The sequence below is a fragment of the Podarcis tiliguerta genome, assembly GCF_965153285.1.
Source record: "Podarcis tiliguerta genome assembly, chromosome: 13".
Lineage (NCBI taxonomy): Eukaryota > Metazoa > Chordata > Lepidosauria > Squamata > Lacertidae > Podarcis > Podarcis tiliguerta.
Genome location: NC_139546.1, coordinates 22,941,754 through 22,965,659, shown reverse-complemented (window position 1 = coordinate 22,965,659; position 23,906 = coordinate 22,941,754). Strand labels below are relative to the sequence as shown.

Sequence of the window (23,906 nt, the reverse complement as noted above, 5' to 3'; positions counted from 1 at the left end):
AGCCCCTGAACCGGCGACGAAAGGTTCCTAGCTGGCTCTTGCGGGAGCTGGAAGCCCAGGGAGGGAGGGAGAGGCGGGTGACCTTTTGCCCTGGGGCTGCGCTTTGGAGAGAGAGACAGAAAGACCCAAACCGCCGCCGAGCTCGTCGACCATTGTATTTGCTCAGTCTCCTTCCTTGTAGGGAGGAGCGCCGGTTGCTAAAAAATAAAAATAAGAAGCAACGGATGGCCATATTTCGTGGGATGTTGGCATCCAAATGCATTCGTAAAAAGGGTGAATTGCAAGAGCTGTGGAACTCTGTGACATCATACGCTCTGTAGCAGTTATGGCAGTTGGTTCAGTTATGGCAGCCAGCAGTTACGTTGTGTTGTGCAGGCACGGTCGCCAAGAATGGGGAGGATGCCAAGCACACACCCCCAGTTCCAAATGAGAGGGCTGCCCCCCAAATTTCTGCACCCACAAGGTGACCACACACACGTCAGCATGTTCTGTGGTGTGCACCCTGATGTTAGCACACTGACATCATGCAGCCCTGAACCCCCTGTATCACAGAGGCAAGGCCGTCTGTGTCTGTTGCCTCAGAGTTAGTCTGGAGTCCTATTAACTTAAGTCCTGCTCACCTGCATTTTATATTGTATATTGTATAATCTGCAAGTGCAAGCACACAAAGTAAACGTTACATGTCATTTAAACTTTAAAAAAGAGTTGTCTTGCATAGCTTTTATACGAGGGGTAAGAGAACTAATTAAAGGGTCAAACGACCCAGGGCTGTCTTCCGCAAATGGGAACTAGAGTTTACTGTATTTTTCGCACTATAGGACGCACTTTTTCCCTTCCAAAAATGAAGGGGAAATGTGTGTGCGTCCTATGGAGCGAATGCAGGCTCCTTGGCTTCAGCGATAGCAACACGAAGCCACCGAAGCGCAGAAGGAGCGCTCCTGCCACGCTCCGGAGGCTTCGCATTGCTTACGCTGAAGCCTGGAGAGCGAGAGGGGTCAGTGTGCACCGACCCCTCTTGCTCTCCAGGCTTCAGTGATAGCCGCCTGAAGCCTCCAGAGCACAGCGGGAGGTCCCACTGTGCTCCGGAGGCTTCGGGTTCCTTTTGCTGAAGCCGGGAGAGCAAGACTCTCCTGGCTTCAGCAGAGAGGGAGAGCTGCGCAGCGCCCCTTCAGCGAAACGGGAGGAGAAATGGAAGGGGCTCCGTTTCTCCTGCCGCTTCGCTGAAGGGGCACTGAGCAGAGAGCAAGCTGCGTCCTATGGTCGGGTGCGTCCTATAGAGCGAAAAATACGGTAATTTCTACATATTTAGCATTTATAGGCAGCAAAGCCCTTTGCAGAACAAATGGAGCTGCTGGCTTGATGCGGGGCCTCATGGTTTAAAAACAGGCAGGGAGCACTTCTCTGCCTTGTGGGGCCACATGCTGTTTAGTGGGTGGAAGCAGGAGCAAAACTGAGGAGCCTCGAGGGAGAAGGTTCAGGTTTACCAGAAGCAAGTTTCTTAGGACTTGCTGGATTTTGCAAGAACTGGATACCAGAAATTAGGGGGAAAGCAAACCCCCTTTACAACCCCCTTTACAAAAGCCCTAGCTACACCACTGTGCCACAGGCAGCAGAATCCAAGGAATACCTCCATGGGTGCCTCTCTCCCAGTGAGAATAAGAAGCTGTGGCAGTTTGAGAGTACATCCCAGCCAGGCAAAAGCACTCTAGGGAGGTTTGGGACAAGGCTAGTGGGGAGAGAGAGCCGAGGGCCACAAAGAGACACCTGGAGGTCCGCATTTGTTCTCTGGGCCTGAAGTTCCTCAACCTGGCTGAAAAAGGCTTCTGGATGGTTTTACATTTTTTACAAAATGTAAGGGTCCTTCTTCGGGATAAATACAAGTTTATCAAAATGAGAATGGGGCGGGGAGGCAGCATTGGTAATCAGTCTTCCTTCAGAGCTCCTTGCTGCAGTTTCCACACTTTGCAGTGAGTGCATTTCCCCATCTTACTGCAAAAAAGTCTGTTTTTTGACAGTAGCAAGTTTGTTGTGCGGAGCTCCAATCAACTTTAATTGTGTGACCTGGATTTGTTCAAATACAGTTGTGATACAAATATATTTTATTCTGCCTTTTACAGGACAGGAATGAAAGGAGGAGAGTTACCAAAAGTGGAAGCAAAGGGTAAGTAAGCAACACTTGAGCATTTGAGATTTTCCTGTTGCTGTTAATCCCATTCCAACCCCTGTGAATTTTCTCATAGGAAAAAGTAAATGTTTTACGTTTAAACTCGAGCTTTCCCCAAGTGAGAAGTGTCTCTTTGTTAAAACACCATTAAAAAAAAACCTAACGCATCTGGCCTGCCCCTCAAACTCAGTACAGATTTCTTTTATATATACCGTAATAGAAAAAGTACACACACCTGCTTGTTTTACTATGCTGCTTTCCCCCACAGCTAAATATTAATAGGAATGTTCCAAATTCAAATGTTGGCCAACATTTCAAATTCAGTTTAACATCCATCCCTGATGTTTTGCAGAGAGGGGATTTGCCCTCAACTAATTTGCAAATCTGCCACCTGTTCTTTGTGCCTCTTTGGCATCTGCATATTTATGATTTTGTAACTTCTGTAACTGCATCAGACACACTGCAATCTCAGCCGCAGTAAAGCATATTTTTGAAGTGTGGCTGTCAGCATCAGTTCTGGCGTAGTCTGAAGTTACCAAAACCCAAAGGCAGAAATAAAAACTTATGGGAAAATGTGCTAATTAAAATTCAGAATTCTTTTTTTTTTAGGCTCATAGTTCTTTGCAATTTAGAAAGCTCTCCTTTGTCATCATATCCAGCCAAACTATGCCTAGAACATGCATGTGCTCTGATTTAGATTGACCTTTTCAATCCCCATTGCCTTGGAATACCATTGCACCTGTTTAGGTAAACCAGCTCAAATCCTGTGCAGACATATCAAACATTATTCCCAGGGAAAGGCACTTCTGGGATTTTTTGCTGCAGGTGCCCAAATAACTTGACCAGCCTTGACTTGCAGGGGATTTGCTGTTCCGCCTCAGGCAGCAAAATCTCTAGCTGTCTGCCCAACAAACAGCTTGGTCATATACTGCTTTTGTGATATTCTCCATAGCATTCCACATTGAATAGTTACATTCTCTCTAATGGAGATTAGGGCTATATACACATTATTGGCCTGAAACACAGCTAGGTTGGTTTTTTTTACTTCAATTCAGATTGAAACTGGTTTCACGAGAAAAGACAGGATACAGATATGGATTGTGGTGAACGTGATATGTATATATACTGCTTCCCAAACTTACAGTGGGAACGCATTGGATGCAGAGTAAACGGGTGAGTGTACACAGCCTAGAAATATCTGATCTCACACTCTTCACAGCTGAGCAACAGAACCCAAGCAAGGGAACTGAGATGGAGCCAGCATGAGGAGGAAAAGCCACACAACCCCACAGAAAGTGGATGTTCAGACAGGAAGCCCGTGTCGTCTTGTGTTCTTTTCTTACTGGATTGTTATATGATGTATTATATTGCGTATGTCATTTACCTTTATTTTACCTATATTACGTAAGTTTTCTGCTGCCCTTTTAGACTCTACGTTTAGCCTGGGTTCAAGGTCCAAAGTCATTACTGCTGCTTGAATGAGATGAGGCAGTGCTCTCAGCCTCCCTTACAAATCCAGAGGGCGTGTTTTCTCTTACATTTTATTTGGCTGACTGAGAGTAAGCAGTGAAGGAGAGTGACAGAAAAAGGAGCCATCTGCACTCTTACTTTCCACACAATTCATGTGTAGCAAATTTCTCCCAATCGCCATCTGATTCAAATCATGCTCCTCTGAGGGACCCCTTCACACACACCAGGTGCTACATGGAAGCCTCTTGGAGCATTTTTACATGTTTGTGAAGTGTATGAATATGACAACAATGTAAGTGGTGGTGAAGCATGAGCAGAAGAGGCCATCATATGACAGGGTCAGGCTGTGTGTGTGTGTGTGTGTGTGTGTGTGTGTGTTAAAAAGCAGGGACACGTTTTTAGTTGTTTTCCCACATCCTAATTTCTGGAGGGAATGATCAAATTGTTACAGGAGTGGGATCTCCCGATTCCCCCACTCTAGAGTCTCTGTTGCAAATGCAACGATGCATGGAAGATGCCTGTCTGAAGAAATGCAGTAAGCACATCTGGGGAGATTGGGCGACCTGCTGCAATTCCAGTGTGCATGGAATTCCCCATTTCATCAGACAGGCATCTTCCATGCATTTCTGATTACATGCCAGTAATCACCTTCACCATGGGGGGGGGGCAGCCTCTCCTGAAGAGAACCACCACATGCCAGGGCATTGGGTGCATAATCTGTTGCAGGCTATGTGCTGTTGGTGGGTGGGGTTGAAGCCAGCAGTGGGCAAAGCAGAGCCTTTCCATCTCCCTCCCTGCCCAGAGGGCTGCCAGAGGGTGGACAGACCAGTCTTACAATCATAGAATTGTAGAGTTGGAAGGGACCATGAGGATCATCTAGTCCAACCCCCTGCCTTCATCTGCCCAAGCTGCAACAAAACATGTCCCTCCTGCAGTGGTCTCTACAGCCACAGCAGTTGCCACAACCTCACCCACAAACTCCCCCATTGTTTCCCAAGACAGATGGATGACAACAATTCTTTCTTTCTTTCTTTCTTTCTTTCTTTCTTTCTTTCTTTCTTTCTTTCTTTCTTTCTCTCTCTCTCTCTCTCTCTCTCTCTCTTTCTGCAGCAAGCAAACACCTATATTGTATTTTACCAGACCACAGAAGGCAGAAGGGACAACCCTTAAAGGTGTATTGAAAAAAGAATCTTTTATTTTAAAAAGTGATCCAAAAGTCATCTACCATTTCCAGTTGGCAAGGCTGGAAATTATTTATTTGTAGAAGAATTTATATCCTGCCCTCCCAGAAGACCTCCCCCACCTCCTTCTATCAGGGCAGTGTGACACCACATAAATACAACAGAATACAATCAATAAAAGTACAGCACCATCGGAATGAATAAACAGACAACAGCATTATAGAAGCAGCACAGAAGCAATTTAAATAGGAACTCCCAATTGTTAAAAGGGTTTTGCCTGGCCCTGAAAGATAACTTAGTAGGAAGCTCAGAAGAACCTCCTGCTTCGGGTAACATCTTGCCTGATGAAGCATTCTGGAGAACGTGTTACTATTTTGTAACATTTTAGTATGGGCCTTATAAAAGCATTTACCAACTGCGGATTTTGGCAGTTTATGGACCAACAACACAGCTATTTTTGCTTCCTATGTCTCCTGGGAGAGTATTCCATAGCTGGGGAGAAAAGGCGGACTCCTGGAAGTGGACTCAATGTCTACATAGTAAGAAGCACATCACAACTATACAGAACAGAAACAAGGATGACCGATACCCCAAAACTATAACATCTCTTTATTTCTTAATGATGTTTTTCTTCCTTCTTTGGTTAGCAATGGGTACAGCCTTTAATTTTAAACTTCACAGAGGTGTACATAGTTTTAAAGTTGTAAATGTGCCTTTCCACCCGGAAGATTGTATCTTGCAGAAAAGAAATACAAATGGGTTATTTTAAAAAGGACTGCTTATATGGAGGACCTTTAAAAAAATATAAAGTAAATTTATAGTTCCCTCATGAAAAGCCTTGCCAGCTCAAAATGCACTGGAATAACTTTTGGTCATTATTTATTTAAAAACGTCACTTCTGCTTTCCACGGCTCAACGCAAGAAAAGGCAACCTGTGGCTCCCCAGATGTTGCCAAGCTCCGAGAGCCCGAGTCGCAACACCTGGAGGCCCACAGATATCCCACTCCTGCTTTAGCACACTGCCCTCTACTGAGGGACTCCGGAAATGCTCTTGTTCCCATTACAGTATTCCCTTTCTTCTCTAAGCGCACATTCTGCTGACGTTTTCTCACACGGGCCATTCTGGCCTGGTTGGCAAAACCCAACGCCTTGATCAGTGCTTGCATTAAAATGGGGGGTGGCTGCCCTGTGTCCCCTCCAGATGTTGTTTTTCTCCAACTCCCATCTTCCCCAGCAACGTGGCCAACAGTCAGGAAATGATGGGAGTTGTGTTCCAAGAACATTTGAAGGACACCCAGTATGGGGAGAGGGGAAGGAGAAAATTTCCCACCCATGATATCACTCTATGCTTAGTTAAATTTGAAGGGGGACAGCCCCAATTGTTTTAGTTTCTTAAAGTCTTTGATATTAATTATTATTATTTATTATAATAAAGAACAGTGAAGCAGCATGAAAAAAATATATCTTAGCTACATTACCTTAATTGCCAAAATATATATATACATCTTTTCTTCTTTAATTAAAAATAACAACTACCAAGGAGGGGAGGGGTGTTAGGCACAGGCAAGGTACTAAATGAGACATTAGCATCAAAAGATGGGTATAAAGAAATATACCCCAGTGCAACCAAATGTGGAGATTACTCCTTTTCCTCCTCCAATTTTTATTTTTGTCCTCTTCCTGCCAAGGAAGAGACTCCAGTGCTCTTGCCCCAGTGCTTTTTCAAAGCACCACAACTAGTCTGCCTTACATACAAATTTTTCACGTTGACCTTAATGCCTGTGTTAGAATCATGGAGTCACGGAATTGTAGAGTTGGAAGGGACCCTGAGGGTCATCTAATCCAACTCCTTGCAAAGCAGGAATTTCAATTAAATCATACATAACAGATAGCCACCCAGCCTCTGCTTTAAAAACCCCAATAGTTAGGATTTCAAGTCAGTTTCATTCCTGGGACACTGTTCCTGAACTCCCAAGTTTGTTGGACAGGTGCTTTGGCTGGAAAAGGTGCAGTAAGGACAATCCAGACGACTGATCGGCTGCAGGAGCACCTTCCCTCTGAGGAAAGGCTGAAGCATTTTTGATTCTTAAAAAAATGGATGAATTTCATAGCCAAACGTAACAAACTGCCAAACTACATGAAATGTTGGAGATCTGTGATGAGATGGACTGAGAGCCACCAACTTGGATGACTTTAAAGGAAAACTAGGGAAACTTATGGAAGATGAGGCTATCAGTGACTACCACGATGGCTGTGTTTTCCAACCACTGTCAGAATGCCTTCATAACTCTTGATAGAAAGTCATGTCCCAAACTGGTAAGTTTTGTAGGAGGAAACATTGTGGCTGAAACAGACAGGATGGAGGTGATAGCTGCCATTTTTAAAAGAGAGCAGGCGCATTTGGATGATTCCAGAAATAAGTGCTTCCTCCCATACCCCACAAGCCTCTTGCACCTACACATTCTCTCTCTACTGTCTAAATTTTAGCTTGAGATCTATTCCGATCCAAACGTTTGGTGAAGCCAGTAAGCTTTTTCCCAGTCAGATTTCCAGGTCTAACCACACTTCCAAGATGGGTGATTTCCTTAGATAAAAAGAGTCTGGCCAGCATGAACCTGCAACTTCAATAGGTCATGCAAGATGAGAAAACTGGATAGTATTTTTTCACAACCAGGGCTGAGAGCAGATGGACTTTAAAATGACGAGTCAACATGGTGTTTCCCCCCCACAAAGGAGGCTGCCCAACTCCTCCACCCTCCTGTTCTAATTCTTTTGGCAGACCCATTGAACAACAAATTAAACTCTGATTGAATAATTCACCTTGCATTTCCCTCTGTTTCAGGTGAGCTCTTCTCTCCCCTCCATATTTAAGTTCATCTATCATCTGCTTAGTGACTTAAAGAATTATGCCCTAAATTTTAAAAGAGACTGCCACAACTATTTGCCAGATGATAGATGTGTGGAATATACACCCTAAGTACACCCTTCACCATCTCTTAGGTTGGGTATGTGCTCCTTTGAACTCATAGGAGCATCCTAGGACAAGTAGCACCCGTAAACAAGCTGCTACATTTTTACACAGGGTTGTGTGCATCATTCTGGCATTAACGTTTGACCTGAACGTGCTATTGCCAGTTCTTTTCTTTGGGACTCGGGAGGCAGGCTGCATGATTTGTGGTGGCCTAATGGACAGAACTGGCATACTTAAGTGCATGTCCTCCTTCCCCACAAAATTTCCTGCATTGACACCTCTTTAGATAAATATTTTGCCTGTCAGGACAAGCTCACTACTACTTGAACCGCAGCATCCCAAACTGAATGCCAGCTGCCCAAACCATCTTTCCACTCACTAGCTCCTTTCAGATGTAATCCAGAGCATAGATTAATGTTTTTTTAGGGCGTTATTCCAGATGACCAGATGAATGGCAGCCCACCTAAGACTTGATAAAATCCCCCCTTCCAGGTGAGTCTTTGAAGCCACAAAGCATGCCTGGTGGTTTGAACTGGGCACATAGCATTCCTTAAGTCAAGGAGACCAGACAGGGCTGGGACTGGATTTTGAGGACAAATATATCCCCACAAAACCGCTAGTGGGCAGCAAGGAGATAGTGGGGGGTGGGATTTCAGAACACAACCCTTGAAAGTGTAATGGGGTGAATGTGGGATTCTCTCCCCCACTGCACACGCGTGTGATGATGTGTGAACCTCAAATCTACCTATCCATGAAATGGGTCAGTCTCCAGCCAGTCTCCTGGCACACATTTCCCAAGCGGGGGAGGCATATTCAGGGTAGGGTGGACAAGCAGGAGAGGGCTGCTTAAGCCTTCTCATGCCTGCCAACTCATCCATTCATAAGTTATGCTACACACACACACACACACACACACACCACCGATTTTCTCTGCAGTCGGGCTTCTTCTGGCCTCAGAGCCAAACTGGGAGAAAAGCACTAAAAAGAAAGAGAAAAAAGCTCATGTTTCTGCCTAGTTGTTTTTGCACTGTTAGGAGTGGAACCAGGGGTTGGGAACCATGATTTTTTCTTGTACTGTTATGTAGCTGTGCCTTCACTAGAGAGGTACAGGTCTCTCTCGACCGTTATGCACAAAGCCTTGTGCTGCCTTCCTGCCCAGCCAATGCCCTGGTCCTTCCCTCCTCTGCTTACAGAGTCCCCTTTCTTCTCCAAACCATTCCCAATTGTGAACTTGCCCCTTCATATCTGCCTATTTTCACCTGTGTGCTTCTTCAACTTGCCTTCTTTTAGGGGACTTTCCACGTGGCCACTTCAGGAAACCACCTCAGGGTACTTCCCTCCTGCCTCCCGTGGGTATGTGGGTAACAATTGTGCAAATCCAGCATTTATTGGCAGGAAACCTAAAAAGTCAAACCTGCAGTTCCAGGAAGAGGAAAGTTAGTATGGCTGGGAAAAATATACCGCCGCAAACCAGTGAGAAGGGCAAAAGTCCACTGGCGTGGCTGGATGAGGAACTCTGCAGGTGCTGGCTGAGCATCTGTTTCCCCAATCCAGCTGCCTGGTGGCACCACGGATTCCCAACAGGAGACTGAGGACAACACCAACCAGTTGTTTACAGGAATGGGGGCGGCAAGGGGCTGGATGTGGTCCTTCCCCAACTTCCAACTCTGAATCAAACAGTTGATCTGTGCAATTGCTTTCTTAAAAAACAGACAATTTAAAACAAAACAAAATTTCACCAGCGATCCAAGGCCACAGTTGGGCAGTTGGACAAGAGCCAAGAAGATCCACACTAGAATGACAGTGAAGGACAAAACTGAACTGGAATGTGGCAGAAGTGCTGGCCTGGATGCCTTTCAAAGAGGAGTCTGCTGTCCAAGCAGTAAGTGCATAATGTTGATGGGTATTTCTGTCTGTGAACGCTCTGCTGAAAGGGTGGGGGAAATGTCAAGCGTCATTCCATTTTCTAGCTGCTCCTTAATTAGTGCCAAAGCTGCCATGATGAGAAGCTGCCTGGTTTCCATGTGGAAAAGCTGCTGCTCTTGTCAGTTTCCAGTAGTTTTCTGTTGAACAAATTAAAAAAAAAAACCCACACGCCAAACCCCTACAGCACATTCACACACACACAAAATGTGGAGCCAGGTACATCTGTTTACGTGAAACAAAACAAACCAAGGGATGAAATCTTGAAAAGATGCTGTGATTTCTCTCCCCGCCCCCCCTTTACTTCAAGCATCCAACTCATCTGTGCGGCAGGTATTTTTCAAAAAGGGGGGAAAGAAAAGGAAGAAACAAAAGCAAAAAGCACACAGGGGAGGGGGGAGATGAATTTGAACAGCAGTGGCCATTCCTGTGGTCATCATCACATGCCCAGCACCATTTGAAAATAGTGCAAATTGGAAGAGGTGGCTGGGATGTGCCCGCAATGACATGGAGGCAAGTCTGGGTGGGATTCCTCAGGATATCTGACTTGGATCCCCGTTTCCCCTCATCGCAACATCCTTTAAAAATGCTTAAAGGAGAATGGAGTTGACTCCCTGGAGATGGGAGAGGGCTCACACTGGTGGGAAGACCAATGCTCTTGTCAGCTAGGACCTGATTTAGCTTAGAGCTTTTGACTGGGCTGGAAGATATTCCTTCACCAGAACGGAGCTGCTTTGGAGGTGGAAGGAGCAGCTCCTGCCCTTAGATGAAGTCTCCACCCTGCCTCTTTGCTGTTGGCTTTTGGGTGGCTGGTCTGACGGAGTAGGAAAAGGTCCTTTTCTGGAGGGGCTGGAAAGCACCTTGATGGTGAGCAGTGATTGTTTGCAATGGCCTTGTTAACTGCAGGGCACCGAACAAAGCCTCCTGAAGGTATGGAAGAGAAGGGTCATAAGCATGAAAGCGAGGGGTTGTTTCCCTCAGGTCAGTGTTAAAGACCCCTGGCTGTGGGAGATTTGGGAGAATCGAGTGGCTTTTTCTCCCAGCAGAAACACTAAGAAAGGCTCATCCGTGTGCACTTCTGAAGACCTCCAGGCTCTCTCACTACAGGATTCCTGCGTGGGGTTTCCAAGTAACGCCCTCCGAATCTCACCCTCTTGTGCATCAGAGACCTCAAAAGCTCCACCCTGTTGTCGCAGCTGGACCTTTCCGCTGCCTTGCGCCTTGCTGGATTCCTTATCCCTGGTTTGGAAAATGCCCTGCTCTGCAAAGATAGCATTCCTTCCAGGACCAGGTGGCCACAGTCCGATTAGCTGATCCTACCCTCGAGGGGAGTGTCTTCAGGTATCTGACCAGCAGACTGCTTCACCGTTTCCCCTTGGGAGTGCAACTTCTTGTGAAATAAGTGCAGCATCGCAGACACAGCTGACAAGGGAGCTGGGTGTTGTTTGCTCAACCTGCCTCCTTTGGAAGGGTTCAGTACGACGGGCTCAGAACCGAGGAACGTAGACTCCTGGCGCACCTTTGCTTGGCACTGCTCTGCCCATGGCCGGAAGACTCCCTCTGAAGTCTTGCATGTGGTTGCTCTACGTCTCGGGATCCGTGGCTCAGGCACAGATTGCTTTCCTATAGCAGAGAGCAGCCTGGTATCGCCCAAGTTAACCTTTGTCCTGAACTGGGGCACCTCCTTTTTCGTTCATGCCCTAAACATGAAGATAAAGGAAGAAGCACAGGACAGTCTAAACCAGTTGCGTGTCAAAGAGCAATAAAAGAAAAAGAAAAATATAGGAAATTGCAGCATCCACCACAATAATAGCCCTGCAAGCCTGAAGGCCATTCACCTGCCCACTTCAATTTCCTATGAAACCTTCACATTTCTTTACTCCTTTCTTCTTCATCTAGTGCTCCCTGAGGTCTCTGTGTCTTAGATCATTGCCTACTCTAACCCTCCTTCCTTCAGCCACTTTCCCTGCTTAGCTCCCTGCTGCTGGCATCCTTGTCTCAGACAGACTCTCCCACTAGCACTTCCAGCCTTCATCTCCCCTTCACCCAGACCCCTTATCACCTCTCATTTCCTTCTGAAAGAATCCAACCTGTCCCTAGATTATGTAGATTTCCTCCCCACTTAGTCATAATTATCTACTGCTCTCTTCAAAGCAGCCTTCGTTCTGCAGCTAACCCTTTCCCCCCTAGCTGGGAGAAAACTTGTGAACATTCCGTGACCTCACAGCAGCTAAGCTGTTGGCAGGCGATGGCCTGATACCCACCATTCCTTTCTGGCTGCTGTTGTCACCTTGCAGGTTGAGAAAAGGGTTGGTTTGTGCGGTGAGGACAGGTGGGATAGTTACCCCTGCTGCAGCTGACATCAGGCTGTTCCCACTGGTGCTGAGTGATGGGGAAGCCATCAAGGAACTGGCTGGATTAAGCTGCTGAGGGGAAATGGAGGCCAGGAGGTTGCTGTTGGCAACTGAAGCTGCAGGGGCATTGGAGTGGAGGAGGGATGTGGAGGTAGCCGGCCCGAGGCCAGTCATGGACAGCTGGGAGGAGCTGGCCATCTGGAGCCGCTGCAGCTCCCTCTTCTGCTGAATCTGTTGAATCATCTGGAATACCAAAGCCTGCTGCTCCTGGGAAGACAAAATTGCAAAGGTCAGCTGTAGAAGGATCTTGGCAGCTCTCCCTCCACGCCAACAGGAGAGAAGAACTAGGGGAAGGAGTGCTCCCATAACTTAGGTCTGCCACCCCAGTCATGGGCTGGAGCAGGAAGGAAGGCTCTGCCTGAATCAGGATCCTACGCTATGGGATTTCATCTTTCTTGAGGTGCCCCCCCCCCCGGGATCTCCACCCCGCAGTTCAAGAGCCACTGCTCTGCCTACTGTCTCTACACCGCTCATAATGTTATGAACCTCTCTCATAATTCCTCCACACGCCAATCTTTGTCCTCCCCAGATGATCCAGGCTTTTTTCATCCTTTCCTGGAACTTCCACCCCAGCCTCCCAAGTGTAAGAAGCCAAGGCACCTCACCAGCTGCTTAGCCCCCTTGCCTGCCACAACTGTGGGCAGGAGTTGCCAACCAGAGCAGAGGTACTTACTGGGTTGAGTGGCTGTGAAGTCAGGAGCTGCTGCAGCTGCTGGAGCTGGAGCTCGTGCTGGCTGAGGAGCTGCTGCTGCTGCTCAGTCAGGTGGCTTGTGCTGGCCATGCTGGAGAAAGGTAAGAGGGACAAAGCGTCGAGGGGGGTGGGGTTAGAGAGCTATCTCCAGAAACAGTGGGGCCACGCCCCAAAACATTGGCGCTCAAGACAGAAAAGCCAACTGACACCTCTGGTTCTAATTTCACCCCAAGGAACCTCCCCAAAACAAACAAGAGCTGAGGCAAGAGGAGTGCTGTTTGGGTTAAAGAGGGCTTGAGAAGAACTTAATGGTTCACTGTGTCCCCTGGGTCAGATTTGCCTGCCTCCCACTCTGCCACCTTCCAATGGCACTGAAAATTGGCTGCGTTAGGAGGCATGCCAGGCATGCTCCCTCTCACCTGGCCTCATGTACGGGAGGGAACGTGCGACATGGCTCTTATACAACCTCACTGCACTGCCCTCGGGCGCTTCCCACAGAGGCACTTGGTTGGTCACTGTAAGAACAGGATGCAGGACTAGCTAGGCCTTTGGTCTGATCCATGAGAGCACTCATTTCCCCACCACCTTATGGCAAGAGACCAGGCCTTGTTGATGCAAACTGGCAGTCCAGAGAAGGCATGAGTCTTGCTCACCTGCTGTCATGCTTCCCTTATTGTGTCTCCCCCACTTTTGGTCCCTTATATGCCTTAAAGGTTAGAAACTCTCTTCCCTTTTACTTGCACCCAGGTATAATTCCTGCAGTCACAGAACTGCAAGGTGCACGTAACCCTAGTTTGGATCTTTCCAAACTGCAGGTTGGACTACACTTCAAGGCAGGGGTGGAGAATGCTTTTCACACATTCCCTGTCGGGCAACCTTCCAAGGGCCACATGGAAATAGTAGGCAGGGTCAGGGTCAAAAGTGGGCAGGGCAATGGACTTATGCTTTATGTTTGTACAGTAGGCAAGTTCATACACCTCCCCCCCTCTATCCTCCATCCAGACCAGAGTTCAAGGAGACATCCCAGCCAGGCAGAAGTACTCTAGGTGTGAAGCAGGATAAGTGAGGGGCATAGCTTGAGGAGAGTTCTAAGGTCCAGATAGAGAGGCTTGGAGGGCTGCATTTGGCCCCAGGCCTGATGTTCCCCACTCCTGCTTTAAGGTGAGTGCACATCTCTGCATCTCCTGCTTCCATCACTGATGCCTTTTCATCGTTTTGTGCCTTGCCTGGATGATATAGCTCAGGGGTATGCACAAACCTTGCAAAACACACCACATGTAATTAAATCTGGGAGGCCAACCAGGAACAGCAGGTGTGGGTGAAAGCCAAACGCCCGGGAGCCCGGCAGAGTAGGTGGGGACAGCCACCTCCCCTGAAGCTTTCACCAATAAAATGCTTTTCTGGAATGTGTGGCAGAACTCTGGCCAAGTAGAGCCCCTTTAGGCACTGCAAACCCACCTCCATCTGTTCCTCCCTCCCTCTTCTCCCCTCCTTCCTGAGCCTTACCTGCTTTGGCTGCTGGAGAGCTGCAGGTTTGGGGGCCCACTGCTTTGCACCAAGAGGGGATTCTGGGCCTGGGTGGCCACTGCTCCATTCAGACCTCCCAGGATGCCGTTGATGGGTACCTGCTGCCCTCCCGCCAGGCTCCCAAGTAGACCATCCACCAGGCTATGATTGGCAGGGGCGCCTCCCCCGTGGACAGTCCCCATTGCCCTGGCCAAGCCGTTCACTGGTGGCGGCTGTTGCACCCCAGTCGTCATCGGGAGGGAGGCAGGGCTCTGCTGCAGCAAGGGCAGTGGGGGAGGCGTGCTGTGGAAGGAGAGGGAGGAGCTGCTTCTGCTGGGGCAGCCGGAGTGAGGATCCTGTGAGAAGAAAGGAGGGAGAATCATTCTGGTGCGCAAGGGATCCTACCCAGGGGCTGCCTGTGACTGAATCCAGCACATCCCACCAAAGGGAAAGGCATCTGCCAGGTCCAAACTGCTGACAACAGGGATGGCATTTTGATGCCCAAGCTAATGAGTGTGTGTGTGTGTGTGTGTGTGTGTGTGTAACCCTTGTGGGAGGTCTCCTGTGCCAGCCCCTGCTGAAATGAATGGAAGCCACACAAGGGTGCTGCCACACTCATACACAGCTCCCACTGATTTCATGGCAGCTGGTGCTGCAGGAGATATTCCCCACTGGCTGGTCTGCCTGCCACTAGGCCACGCTCCATGGCACTCCAAATCTGCCATGGAGGAGCTGCTTCCAGATGGGGGGGGGGTTAAAGTTCCAATAAGCAACAGTGGGGAGAACGGAAAGAGATGCTCCGTACCTCGGAGGAAGTAGAGAGCGAGTTTTCGATGCCAAAGCTGTTCTTGCAAGGAGGGCTCTTGCTGATACTCAACGAGTCACTGTTGCATGCTAGAGGGAAAAAGAGAAAATCAGGAAGCCTCTCCAGAGAACATCTCCACAGCTGCAGAGCACCTTGTATCTCCGACTTAGCCCAGCTTAGCCTACCCTATCCAAGGTGACGGCTAAGAGCTTCTGGATCACCCTGAATGTCTTGGGTCTGTGCCTCTTTCTTTTGAGATATATATGTTGTTGGCATCTGACTGTCTCAAGATACAATGGAGTGCGCCTCTGGGGATGAAGTCAAGGTGCTGCATTAGCTGCACCAAAGTGACCTCTCCAGGTACAAGCCTGGGCAGTGTGTATGGAGGTCCTGGGTTGCCCAGACAAGACTCTCGTCTTGGCCTCACTGATGTGGTCCAAAGGACAGCAGAGCAATACGTTTGGCACCAGCTTGGCTGCAGGAGTTGCCAGAAGGAGGCACACAAGGCACCATCCAACCATCTTAGGGACTTCACTGCGGATTTGTGTAGGGTTTACTCCTTAGCCTTTTCTTCTCTCAAAGATAACTTGCAAGGCAGAGGTGGTTTAGGATCAGAGTTTTCCTTCTCCTAGATGGGTTACCTTCCCAGGTTGATGAGCCTCATCTGCCCCTCACTTCCCTCTACAGCATGTGCAGAAACCACCATATATGCTGATTTCTGACACTCCTTGTCTGCAAAGTGGCTGAGGAACCAAAAAAGGCCAAGGTGAAACCATAAAGTTTTGTTTTGTTGAGGAGGAGCTGAAAACCCTCTTAGTTAAGATTAAGGAAAAGGAAGTTGAGGGACATAAAAGCACGGTATCCCATAAATGGGATGCCATGACTGGAAAATGTCCTTGTCAGGAATTAAGAAACAGGCAGGCAGGGCTTAGGGGAGAGTTCATCTCCATACCATTGGAGGCCAGGATGTACTGGGCCTGGCCTGCAGGGCCGTTGCTGGTGGTGACCACCGGGAAGGGGACAGAGAGCTGGACGTTGAGAAGCTGCAGGCGCTCCTTCTTAGCCGCCAAAGTCATGATCTGCTCCTGGAGGCGCTGGTTCTCTTTCTGCAGCGAATGAAGGGCCTTGAGCATTTCTACAACTGCAGAAAACGTGGGTGGGAAGGGGGCCGGGGGGAGGAGAGACAACGAAGAAGGGCCGGGAGTGGAGAGGGGTGGGGAGGGAACAACAGTGACACAGTTAGAGCATACACGAAAGTGAAGAGGCAGTAAAATAAGGAGCACAATCAATGAAGCCAACAGGCTGCCCATAATTCTCTGCCCTCTGATTTGCACAGAAAGGAGCCCTCATTCATTCGCCTATTATATTTTCAGCCCACCTTTCTTTGAAGAAGTGCTGGGTAGCACACATTGGACCGCCCCTTTTCCCCTTTGCAACAACCGCGAGAAATAAGTAAGTGGCCCAAGGTCATAAAACATTCTTGGCTTGGGGGACACAGGTCTCCATGGTTTGAACTCACCGCTCTAAACCATCACAGCACACCTGCAACTTGGGGCCCTACACTCCATGATGGTCAGGAATGAGGTCAAAAGGTCTGCGAGGTGTGAGGTCCGATCTTCCAACATTCGCATGAGCCAACAGTTTGGGACAAGTGGTTCGTTCATTCTATTTTTTAAATAAAGGAACCTCTTCTCGGCGCATCTGCTTTGCTTGTTGACATAGGGCATCAGAATGCCACCTCCCCACCCCCAAGCAAGCCTTAGCAGGGGAAGTTTTCTGCAGCATGGAGATAGCCTGATGGGAGAAGTATACATGAGTGAGGTTTGCCCCCATCTTTAGCCCCTGAGCAAAGGCAAACAGTTCCACAAGGTCTCCTGCGACTCACTGTTAACACCGGCTTCTCCATTGCCCTGTTTCTCCAGGAGCTGCTCAATGTTTGGTGTAGCCTGGGGGACGTTTTCCAGCTGCCCGCTGCTCGTTGATACTGTCTGGTCAAAGAGAGTAGGGAGGCTGCTGATGGGGGACCTGAAGAGGGAACAGAGTGGTGGGGAAAGTGTTGTCAGAACGGGAAGGACAGTCAACACACCTCCTAAAACAAGCTATTAAGTCCATTTGTCTCATCTTCAGAACTCCACATCAGCTGGAAGACTGCGAGATGTAAAGAAGTTCAATTCTGCATGTATTATGAAGATTCCATATGTTTTTGCTTATTTGGCATCACCAGCCACAGAGAGACACCTTGTCAACACCCCCTGCCCTGCCATTTCTTTGCACCTGAAATTTCACCAGGCACTGCCTATTCAAGGGTATCTTCTTAGAAAAGCTACTCTCTCCACATGCAATGAGGATTTGAGAAAGGAAACGTGTTAGTTACCCTGTCATGCCCCCATTGGTTTTGTCTTCCCTATTAGTCTGTTGTGTGGTGCAACCCTATCTCTGGATGATGATGATATTATTATTATTATTATTATTATTATTATTATTATTATTATTATTATTTTATCCTTGCTAGTTAAGCAGTGCATTTTTTCCTTCTCTCCCCCCGCCCCGACAACCCAATGCAGCATTTCAGGCAAATAAACTTACATGGAAGAAAGACTTTCTTGTGGTGATGACCCGCGGCAGACAAAATTACAGTCTTCCAAATCTGCTTCTGGAAGTGGAAATATATAGAGTGGCTTAAAAAATTTATTTACAGACAACCTCCCCAACACTACCCCCAAACGCTTGATACGGCAGAAGACCTGACCAGACATGATGCAGCACTACTGTTTGTTCAAACCCAGATTCTGTACTAAAACCTGCTGCTTAAAAGCCTAAAAACCTTTGCCCTTTTCTCCAAGGACACTCCACATCCAGTATCAAAGAGGGAGGGCATCTGGGCGGGCATATTCTAGGGAAGTAAGCTTCAAGTAGGGATTGAAGTTTAGCTCTCCCTATGCCTCTGTTCTGCTTGTTAAAAAAGGGCTCCCAGTTTTAAAAGGGAAGACCACAGTTTATAGAAGCAGGTCTACCGTTGTGTCTAGGCCTGCAAAATCCCTGGGTGATTTGCCACATTAACATAATTTTGCCCAAGTGAATTCAACCCTGATATTATTTATTATAATCACAGATCTTATAAGTCTAAGTTCTCCTCAATTTGGAGTTTCTCAAAACTCAGCTCCCATTTATTTCTGCATACCCACAACTGTCCTACACTCAATAGTTACACAGTTAACATTCTACACTACACGGTCTTACACCTTCTGTGGATTCAAAACAAAGCCTCTTAAACCTTCCAGTTAAAAACTGAAAACGCTCAGTGCAGCCGTAACAACATAACCACTTCCTGTCTCAAGGAATGGTGTTACCCCCATATGCCACCAGATGGCAGGCTAGTGCAGTCACTGTGTCTCCATAACATGGTCTCTCTCTTTCACTGCGCATGCGCACGTATTTTCCCAAGGGTTCCAGGTTATATTTCTGAAGCTTGCCTGCTGTATTTATACACCAAACAGCTTGATCTTTGTAAATGGCATGTTTTCATTTTCATTTTTGTAAGGAGTAAATGTGAAACTTTTTTCCTAGCTTACCCATCACATTTCCCCTCGTGTGCGGAAACCTTATCAGCTCTAAAGACTTTGGAGCTAAGCAGCAGGGGGAAGAAGAGAAGGAGATGACCTTGTAGACAAGAGTAGCCTTGACTTTCAGAAGGTCATTCTATAATGAGATCATTTCAAACTTTCCGGTTTGTGTACCTGTCCGGTTGCTTTCAGATTGGTTCAAGAGAGGATTGGCCGACAGCCCAGAAGTGAGGGGGCTTCCAAAAATATGTGAGGAAGGGAGACTGAACGTAGATCCTGCCAGGGAGAACACCTGCAGAGGTGCGGACAACAAAGGAAGAAGGGAAAAGAAAAACAGCCATTTCATTTTAAGAGTCGTCTTTTCCAAACTTCTGATCAGAGCTTAGCCTGGTACTGAATGGATGAGAGGAACAGACAGGCAGCAGACAGATGACACCTGGGCCTCTGTCTTAAAAAGAAGCTTCAAAGCATTTCAGTCTCATGTGGCTGAAGGGACACTTCATTAAAATGAAACCCTTTTATTTCTGCAGGAAACGCAGGTGAAATTGGTGCTGGTGGTGGGGTACCTGGAGGCATGTAAATTAGCCAGAGACTAGAATAATAGGATGTGGGTGGTGCTGTGGTCTAAACCACTGAGCCTAGGGCTTGCCGATCAGAAGGTCGGCGGTTTGAATCCCCGTGACGGGGTGAGCTCCCGTTGTTTGGTCCCAGCTCCTGCCCACCTAGCAGTTCCAAAGCACATCAAAGTGCAAGTAGATAAATAGGTAGTGCTCCAGTGGGAAGGTAACCGGCATTTCCATGTGCTGCTCTGGTTCACCACATGCCCGGAAGCTGTACACCAGCTCCCTCGGCCAATAAAGAGAGATGAGCGCCGCAACCCCAGAGTCATCTGCGACTGGACCTAACGGTCAGGGGTCCCTTTACCTTGAGAACAATGGGGAGAGCTTCGGCTTTGGAGGCTGAATCATCAGGATGGAATTATGAGAGGGCTTTCTGGATTGCTGCTTCAGTTCACCACCATTAAAGAATAATAGCATTTGTTTTGCTTTTACTTGGGAAACGGCAGTGGTTTCAGAGTCCAGTTAATGAATGTACAAGTTGCAAATCAAAATGAGCGCCTACATTTACCGTGAGGGCTGCAGACCAAGAAGAACGGCACCCTTGACATTTCTCACGAAGGCTAGCATGGTAAAGTGCACCCAGCCACTGAATACTGCTATTCACCAGGTTTTCTGTATTGCATATTCCAAGTTGGCCCACTATAAAGCAGCAAAATCAGCAAGCAGCAGGAGCAGTGTGCCTGAACAGTGAGGACTTGGGAGTTACCCAGACCCTGAGAAGCAGCCATGCTTGTTTGCTTCACATTTTACAAATCAGGCTCCACAGAGGTCTCTCAAGCCCTAGGCTGTTTCTGTTGTTTGATGCCTTTTAACTTCTTTACCCTTTTACACACATCAATCTTAACCAGCCTGTTGCTCTCCAGTGTTGTTTTGACCACAAGTCCTATCAGCCCCAGCCAGCACAGTTGTCCTTTATAAGGTGCCGCATGCCAGAGTGGATGGCGCAAAGCACTGGGAACTTAACCCCCCCTCAGTGCACAGAAATGACTTAGAGCACTGATGCTTGAAGTGCTTACCTGGGTTGTGGAGACGGAGGAAGAAGAGGCGGTTGGGATGGCGCTAGCGAAGGGAGAGCGGGTGAGCTGGGGAAGCGACGAAGTGCCTTGATGAGCCAGGAGGCTGGAGGAGAGAGGAGTGCTACACACTGTCCGGAGCACCCCACCTCCGTGCGAAATTGGATCTTTGTTGCTTGTATAGATCCCTGCAGGAAGAAATGAAAGCAAGACTTGAAAAGAGATGGCCAGGCACCAAGGAAAAGGATGTCTATAGCTGCTTGTTTCGAATTCCCATGTTGCTTCTGCTCCTCTCTCTCAGGATGGTTTGACAACCTTTCCTTTCCTCCTGCATCTTCCCAAAACAATCCCTTTAGGGCACACCAGTATTGTTCCCATTTTAGAGAATTGGACCAACTGTGGCTGAGGGTTTTTCCAGTGCACAGCATAGCACACAGCACAACAAATGCACCTCTGTTACTTGCCTGATATGTGGGATCCAGATAAGGCATTCTCTCAGCCAATAAACTGCCAGGGCCGGAGCCCCACCCTTTCCGGAGCCCCACCCTTTCCCAGAGTTGACCTTTGTTTAGGGCTGGAGGAGGCAGGCAGTGGCTGGAGAGCGGCTCCTCCGGCGGGAAAGAGGCAGAGGCTGGACGTGGCGCCTCCTGGCTCAGCTGGCTGCTTCGTGCCGCGGTGGCCACGGCAGGCAGCACACCAAGTGAACGGGCTTGCGCTGAGTGAGGGTGCATGCACTGCTCCTGCTGAACATCGGCTCAGTTTTTTCCCTTTTAGCCTTCTGGCGCCCCGCTGAATTCTGCGGGGCGCCAGAAGGCTAAAAGGGAAAAAACCGAGCCGACGCTTGGCGGGAGTGGTGCACGCACCCTCGCTCACTCAGCGCGCTTGTTCGGTGTTCCCTGGACTTTTGCGTGGCACACTCCAGAACTTGGCGCCCCGCACCACTAGCCTCAATGGGTAAGACGGGCCTGTAAATTGCAATGTTTTGATCCTGGAAATGACATTGTTTTCCCCAGTTACTCAGACCAATGTGGTCTGGAGTGCTTCCTGGAATGGACAGAAACCCTCTGGACAGTATTCATTAGATTACTGATGACTTAATTATAATTATATTAATATAATCTAATTAATATAATATAATTATATTAATTATTAATTATAATTTCCTGCCTTCAATGCCCAGTTCCTTTGGTGACTCTAAGGGCAAAGACAGATGTTAGGTTTGTAGACCAATGAGTCTGATCTGGAAATGTCCTCATTACATCTAACCCAAATGGAACCATTTCTCTCCAGAATCAATCTCAGAACTAAACAGTTCCCAGAAGCACGCTGTATACAGCATGGCTGGCCTCCTCTGACATCACCAACAGCCTTTCCTCCACCCCCAGAGTAGTTTTGCATAAACACCAGGAAGTGTTTTCTAACAGCTGACTAAAAATAATATTATAAGAGCTGTTTGACAGTGGAACAGACTCATAGAGTTGTAGAGTTGGAAGGGACCCCAAGGGTCATCTAGCCCAACCCCCTTGCAATGCAGGAATCTCAACTAAAGCGCCCGTGACAGATGGCCATCCAACCTCTGCTTAAAAACCTCCAAGGAAGGAGAGTTCACAACCTCCTGAGGAGGACCACTCCACTGTCAAACAGCTCTTGCTCTCAGAATGTTCTTCCTGATGTTTAGTCAGAATCTCCTTTCTTGTAAATGGAAATTCTAGGATTCTACAATTCCACCACCATTACCCTTTAAAAACAAAAACAAAACAGTGGATAACATTTCTGTAGTGCTGGGGGGGTTTTTTGTGTTGTTTTTGTTTTAGAAAAAGAACTACATTCTGGCGTGAACCATGGCCAGAGAGCCATAAATGACAACCTAGCCTAGAGCTGATTCACTGCTATGCATGTCTGCCAATTCAGTTGTGGTGCTGAGAGAAAGCCAGGCTCATACTGCGGCTGAAGAATTCACTGCAAGCTCTGTTTTCCTCCCCACCAGACCCCATACATAAATCTTCACTGTAATACTAGCTCAGTCTGCCAAAAGGGGACTTCCTTGCAGGTTGGGTGGGAAGCTGAAACTGAGTAGCCTCAAGTCAAAATGAGGGGTAATTCTTAGTCAGTTTCACACCCACCCAACCCAGCAGCCAGTCCTTAAATTTTGCTTTTTTTGTGTGAGTTCCTGGGGTGGAGTCAGGGATTGGCATCTCAGGTCTTGTGCCTTGAGATGCAGGCTACAATCCGAAACGTGCTTACCACGTGTAAGCCCCACAGAACACAGGGAGACTTATTTCTGAGTAAATACACATAGGATTACATTGCATGATAGTTTCAGCCCTGGTGCCCCCGGATAGCTCAGTTGGTAGAGTATGAGATTCTTAATCCCCGGGTTGTGGGTTCAAGCCCCATGTTGGGCAAAAAAAAAGCCTACATTGCAGAGGGTTGGACTAGATGATCCTCATGGTCCCTTCTAACTCTACACTTCTATTATTCTTTTTGCAAACCAGGAGGTTGGCATGCACATCATTCAACCCAACAATATACAGCCAAAGCACACTTTGAACTATTGGGCTGCATCCTGGCCTACTTTATAGGGCTGCTGTAAGGACTACAAAATAGTGTATGTGATGTGTTGGAAAACCTGAATATTCAAAAACTCTATTAAAAACTATTTAAGTTGTACTATTATTGTAATGCAGAAGTCTGGACAAAAGGTGAGCTCTGATAATTAATGGGACCCGGGCAAAAACTGTTCTATTTGGAAACATTACCAAAAATGTTATTCAGATGCTGACAGCTTTTAGTGCTTTTCAAAATTAAGTTTTGCCAGCTTAATTTTAACTAAAGTTGTCAACCGTTGCATGCGCTTGAGAACACAGATCAAGGGAAAGGAGGCATCTATGTGTCCGTTTACAATCCCTAAACTATAGTTAGTATCATGTCTGCAGTCCTCAAGGCTTGAGAGATAGTCACTTGCTTGAAGAGAGTTCTAAATTTGACCTGCCCCTCTCTAAATTCCTTAGTAATAAATTACACATGCACAATTCCACTCATCCAACTGATTCAAATTCACTCAAAGAACGAGGTGGATCCCAGGGTTTCCTGTGATGGCCACTTTTATGCACCATGTACCCAAATTGTCCATGCTAGAAACATAAGTGTCTAAAAACATGTTTGACATTGGTGCATGCTTCAGAGATCTCCCAGGTGTTAGCACATTCCACCTAGGAATATCCTTGCAGCACGTCCCTCACACCTTTGAGCCACATGAGGCTGAAGCAGCCTGTAGCAATAGCCTTGGGTGGGAGGGCAAAATCTAGGAAACCCTTAGGAACCTTCTCTTTCCACTTATTGCCTACCAATGTAAAAGGCGTTTCCATGCACTGCTCTGGTTCTCCAGAAGCGGCTTAGTCATGCTGGCCACATGACCCGGAAGCTGTCTGCGGACAAACACCGGCTCCCTCGGCCAATAAAGCAAGATGAGCGCCGCAACCCGAGTCGGTCACGACTGGACCTAATGGTCAGGGGTCCCTTTACCTTTACCTTAGGTATCTGCTGGTATCTTCACTTCCATTTAAGATGATACCGCCGGCACTC

The 23,906-nt window shown here is 47.7% G+C and overlaps 1 protein-coding gene and 1 long non-coding RNA gene across 14 annotated transcripts in view; one reads left to right on the top strand and one right to left on the bottom strand.

The window, feature by feature from the left end:
* Positions 1 to 43: 43 nt before the first annotated feature.
* Positions 44 to 9,636, top strand: LOC310662021. Its single transcript, XR_014504196.1, has 4 exons — positions 44 to 244; positions 2,118 to 2,161; positions 6,927 to 8,278; positions 9,499 to 9,636. It is a non-coding gene; the product is annotated as an uncharacterized lncRNA (long non-coding RNA).
* Positions 9,141 to 23,906, bottom strand: part of MLLT6 (MLLT6, PHD finger containing) — an 86,299-nt gene continuing 71,533 nt past the window's right edge. For 4 of the 13 annotated variants that reach the window (XM_083408526.1, XM_083408529.1, XM_083408521.1 and 1 more), the window contains exons 11-20: positions 20,325 to 20,509; positions 18,863 to 18,980; positions 17,712 to 17,778; positions 17,011 to 17,150; positions 16,078 to 16,266; positions 15,126 to 15,214; positions 14,321 to 14,676; positions 12,797 to 12,905; positions 11,974 to 12,330; positions 9,141 to 11,409 (exon numbers count right to left, since the gene is read on the bottom strand). In XM_083408526.1, the coding sequence (XP_083264652.1) occupies positions 11,365 to 11,409; positions 11,974 to 12,330; positions 12,797 to 12,905; positions 14,321 to 14,676; positions 15,126 to 15,214; positions 16,078 to 16,266; positions 17,011 to 17,150; positions 17,712 to 17,778; positions 18,863 to 18,980; positions 20,325 to 20,509 (1,655 nt within the window). In that variant the 3' untranslated portion in view covers positions 9,141 to 11,364. The remainder of the gene's footprint in view (positions 11,410 to 11,973; positions 12,331 to 12,796; positions 12,906 to 14,320; positions 14,677 to 15,125; positions 15,215 to 16,077; positions 16,267 to 17,010; positions 17,151 to 17,711; positions 17,779 to 18,862; positions 18,981 to 20,324; positions 20,510 to 23,906) is intronic. The other 9 variants (XM_083408533.1, XM_083408523.1, XM_083408532.1 and 6 more) reach the window with 3 other exon arrangements.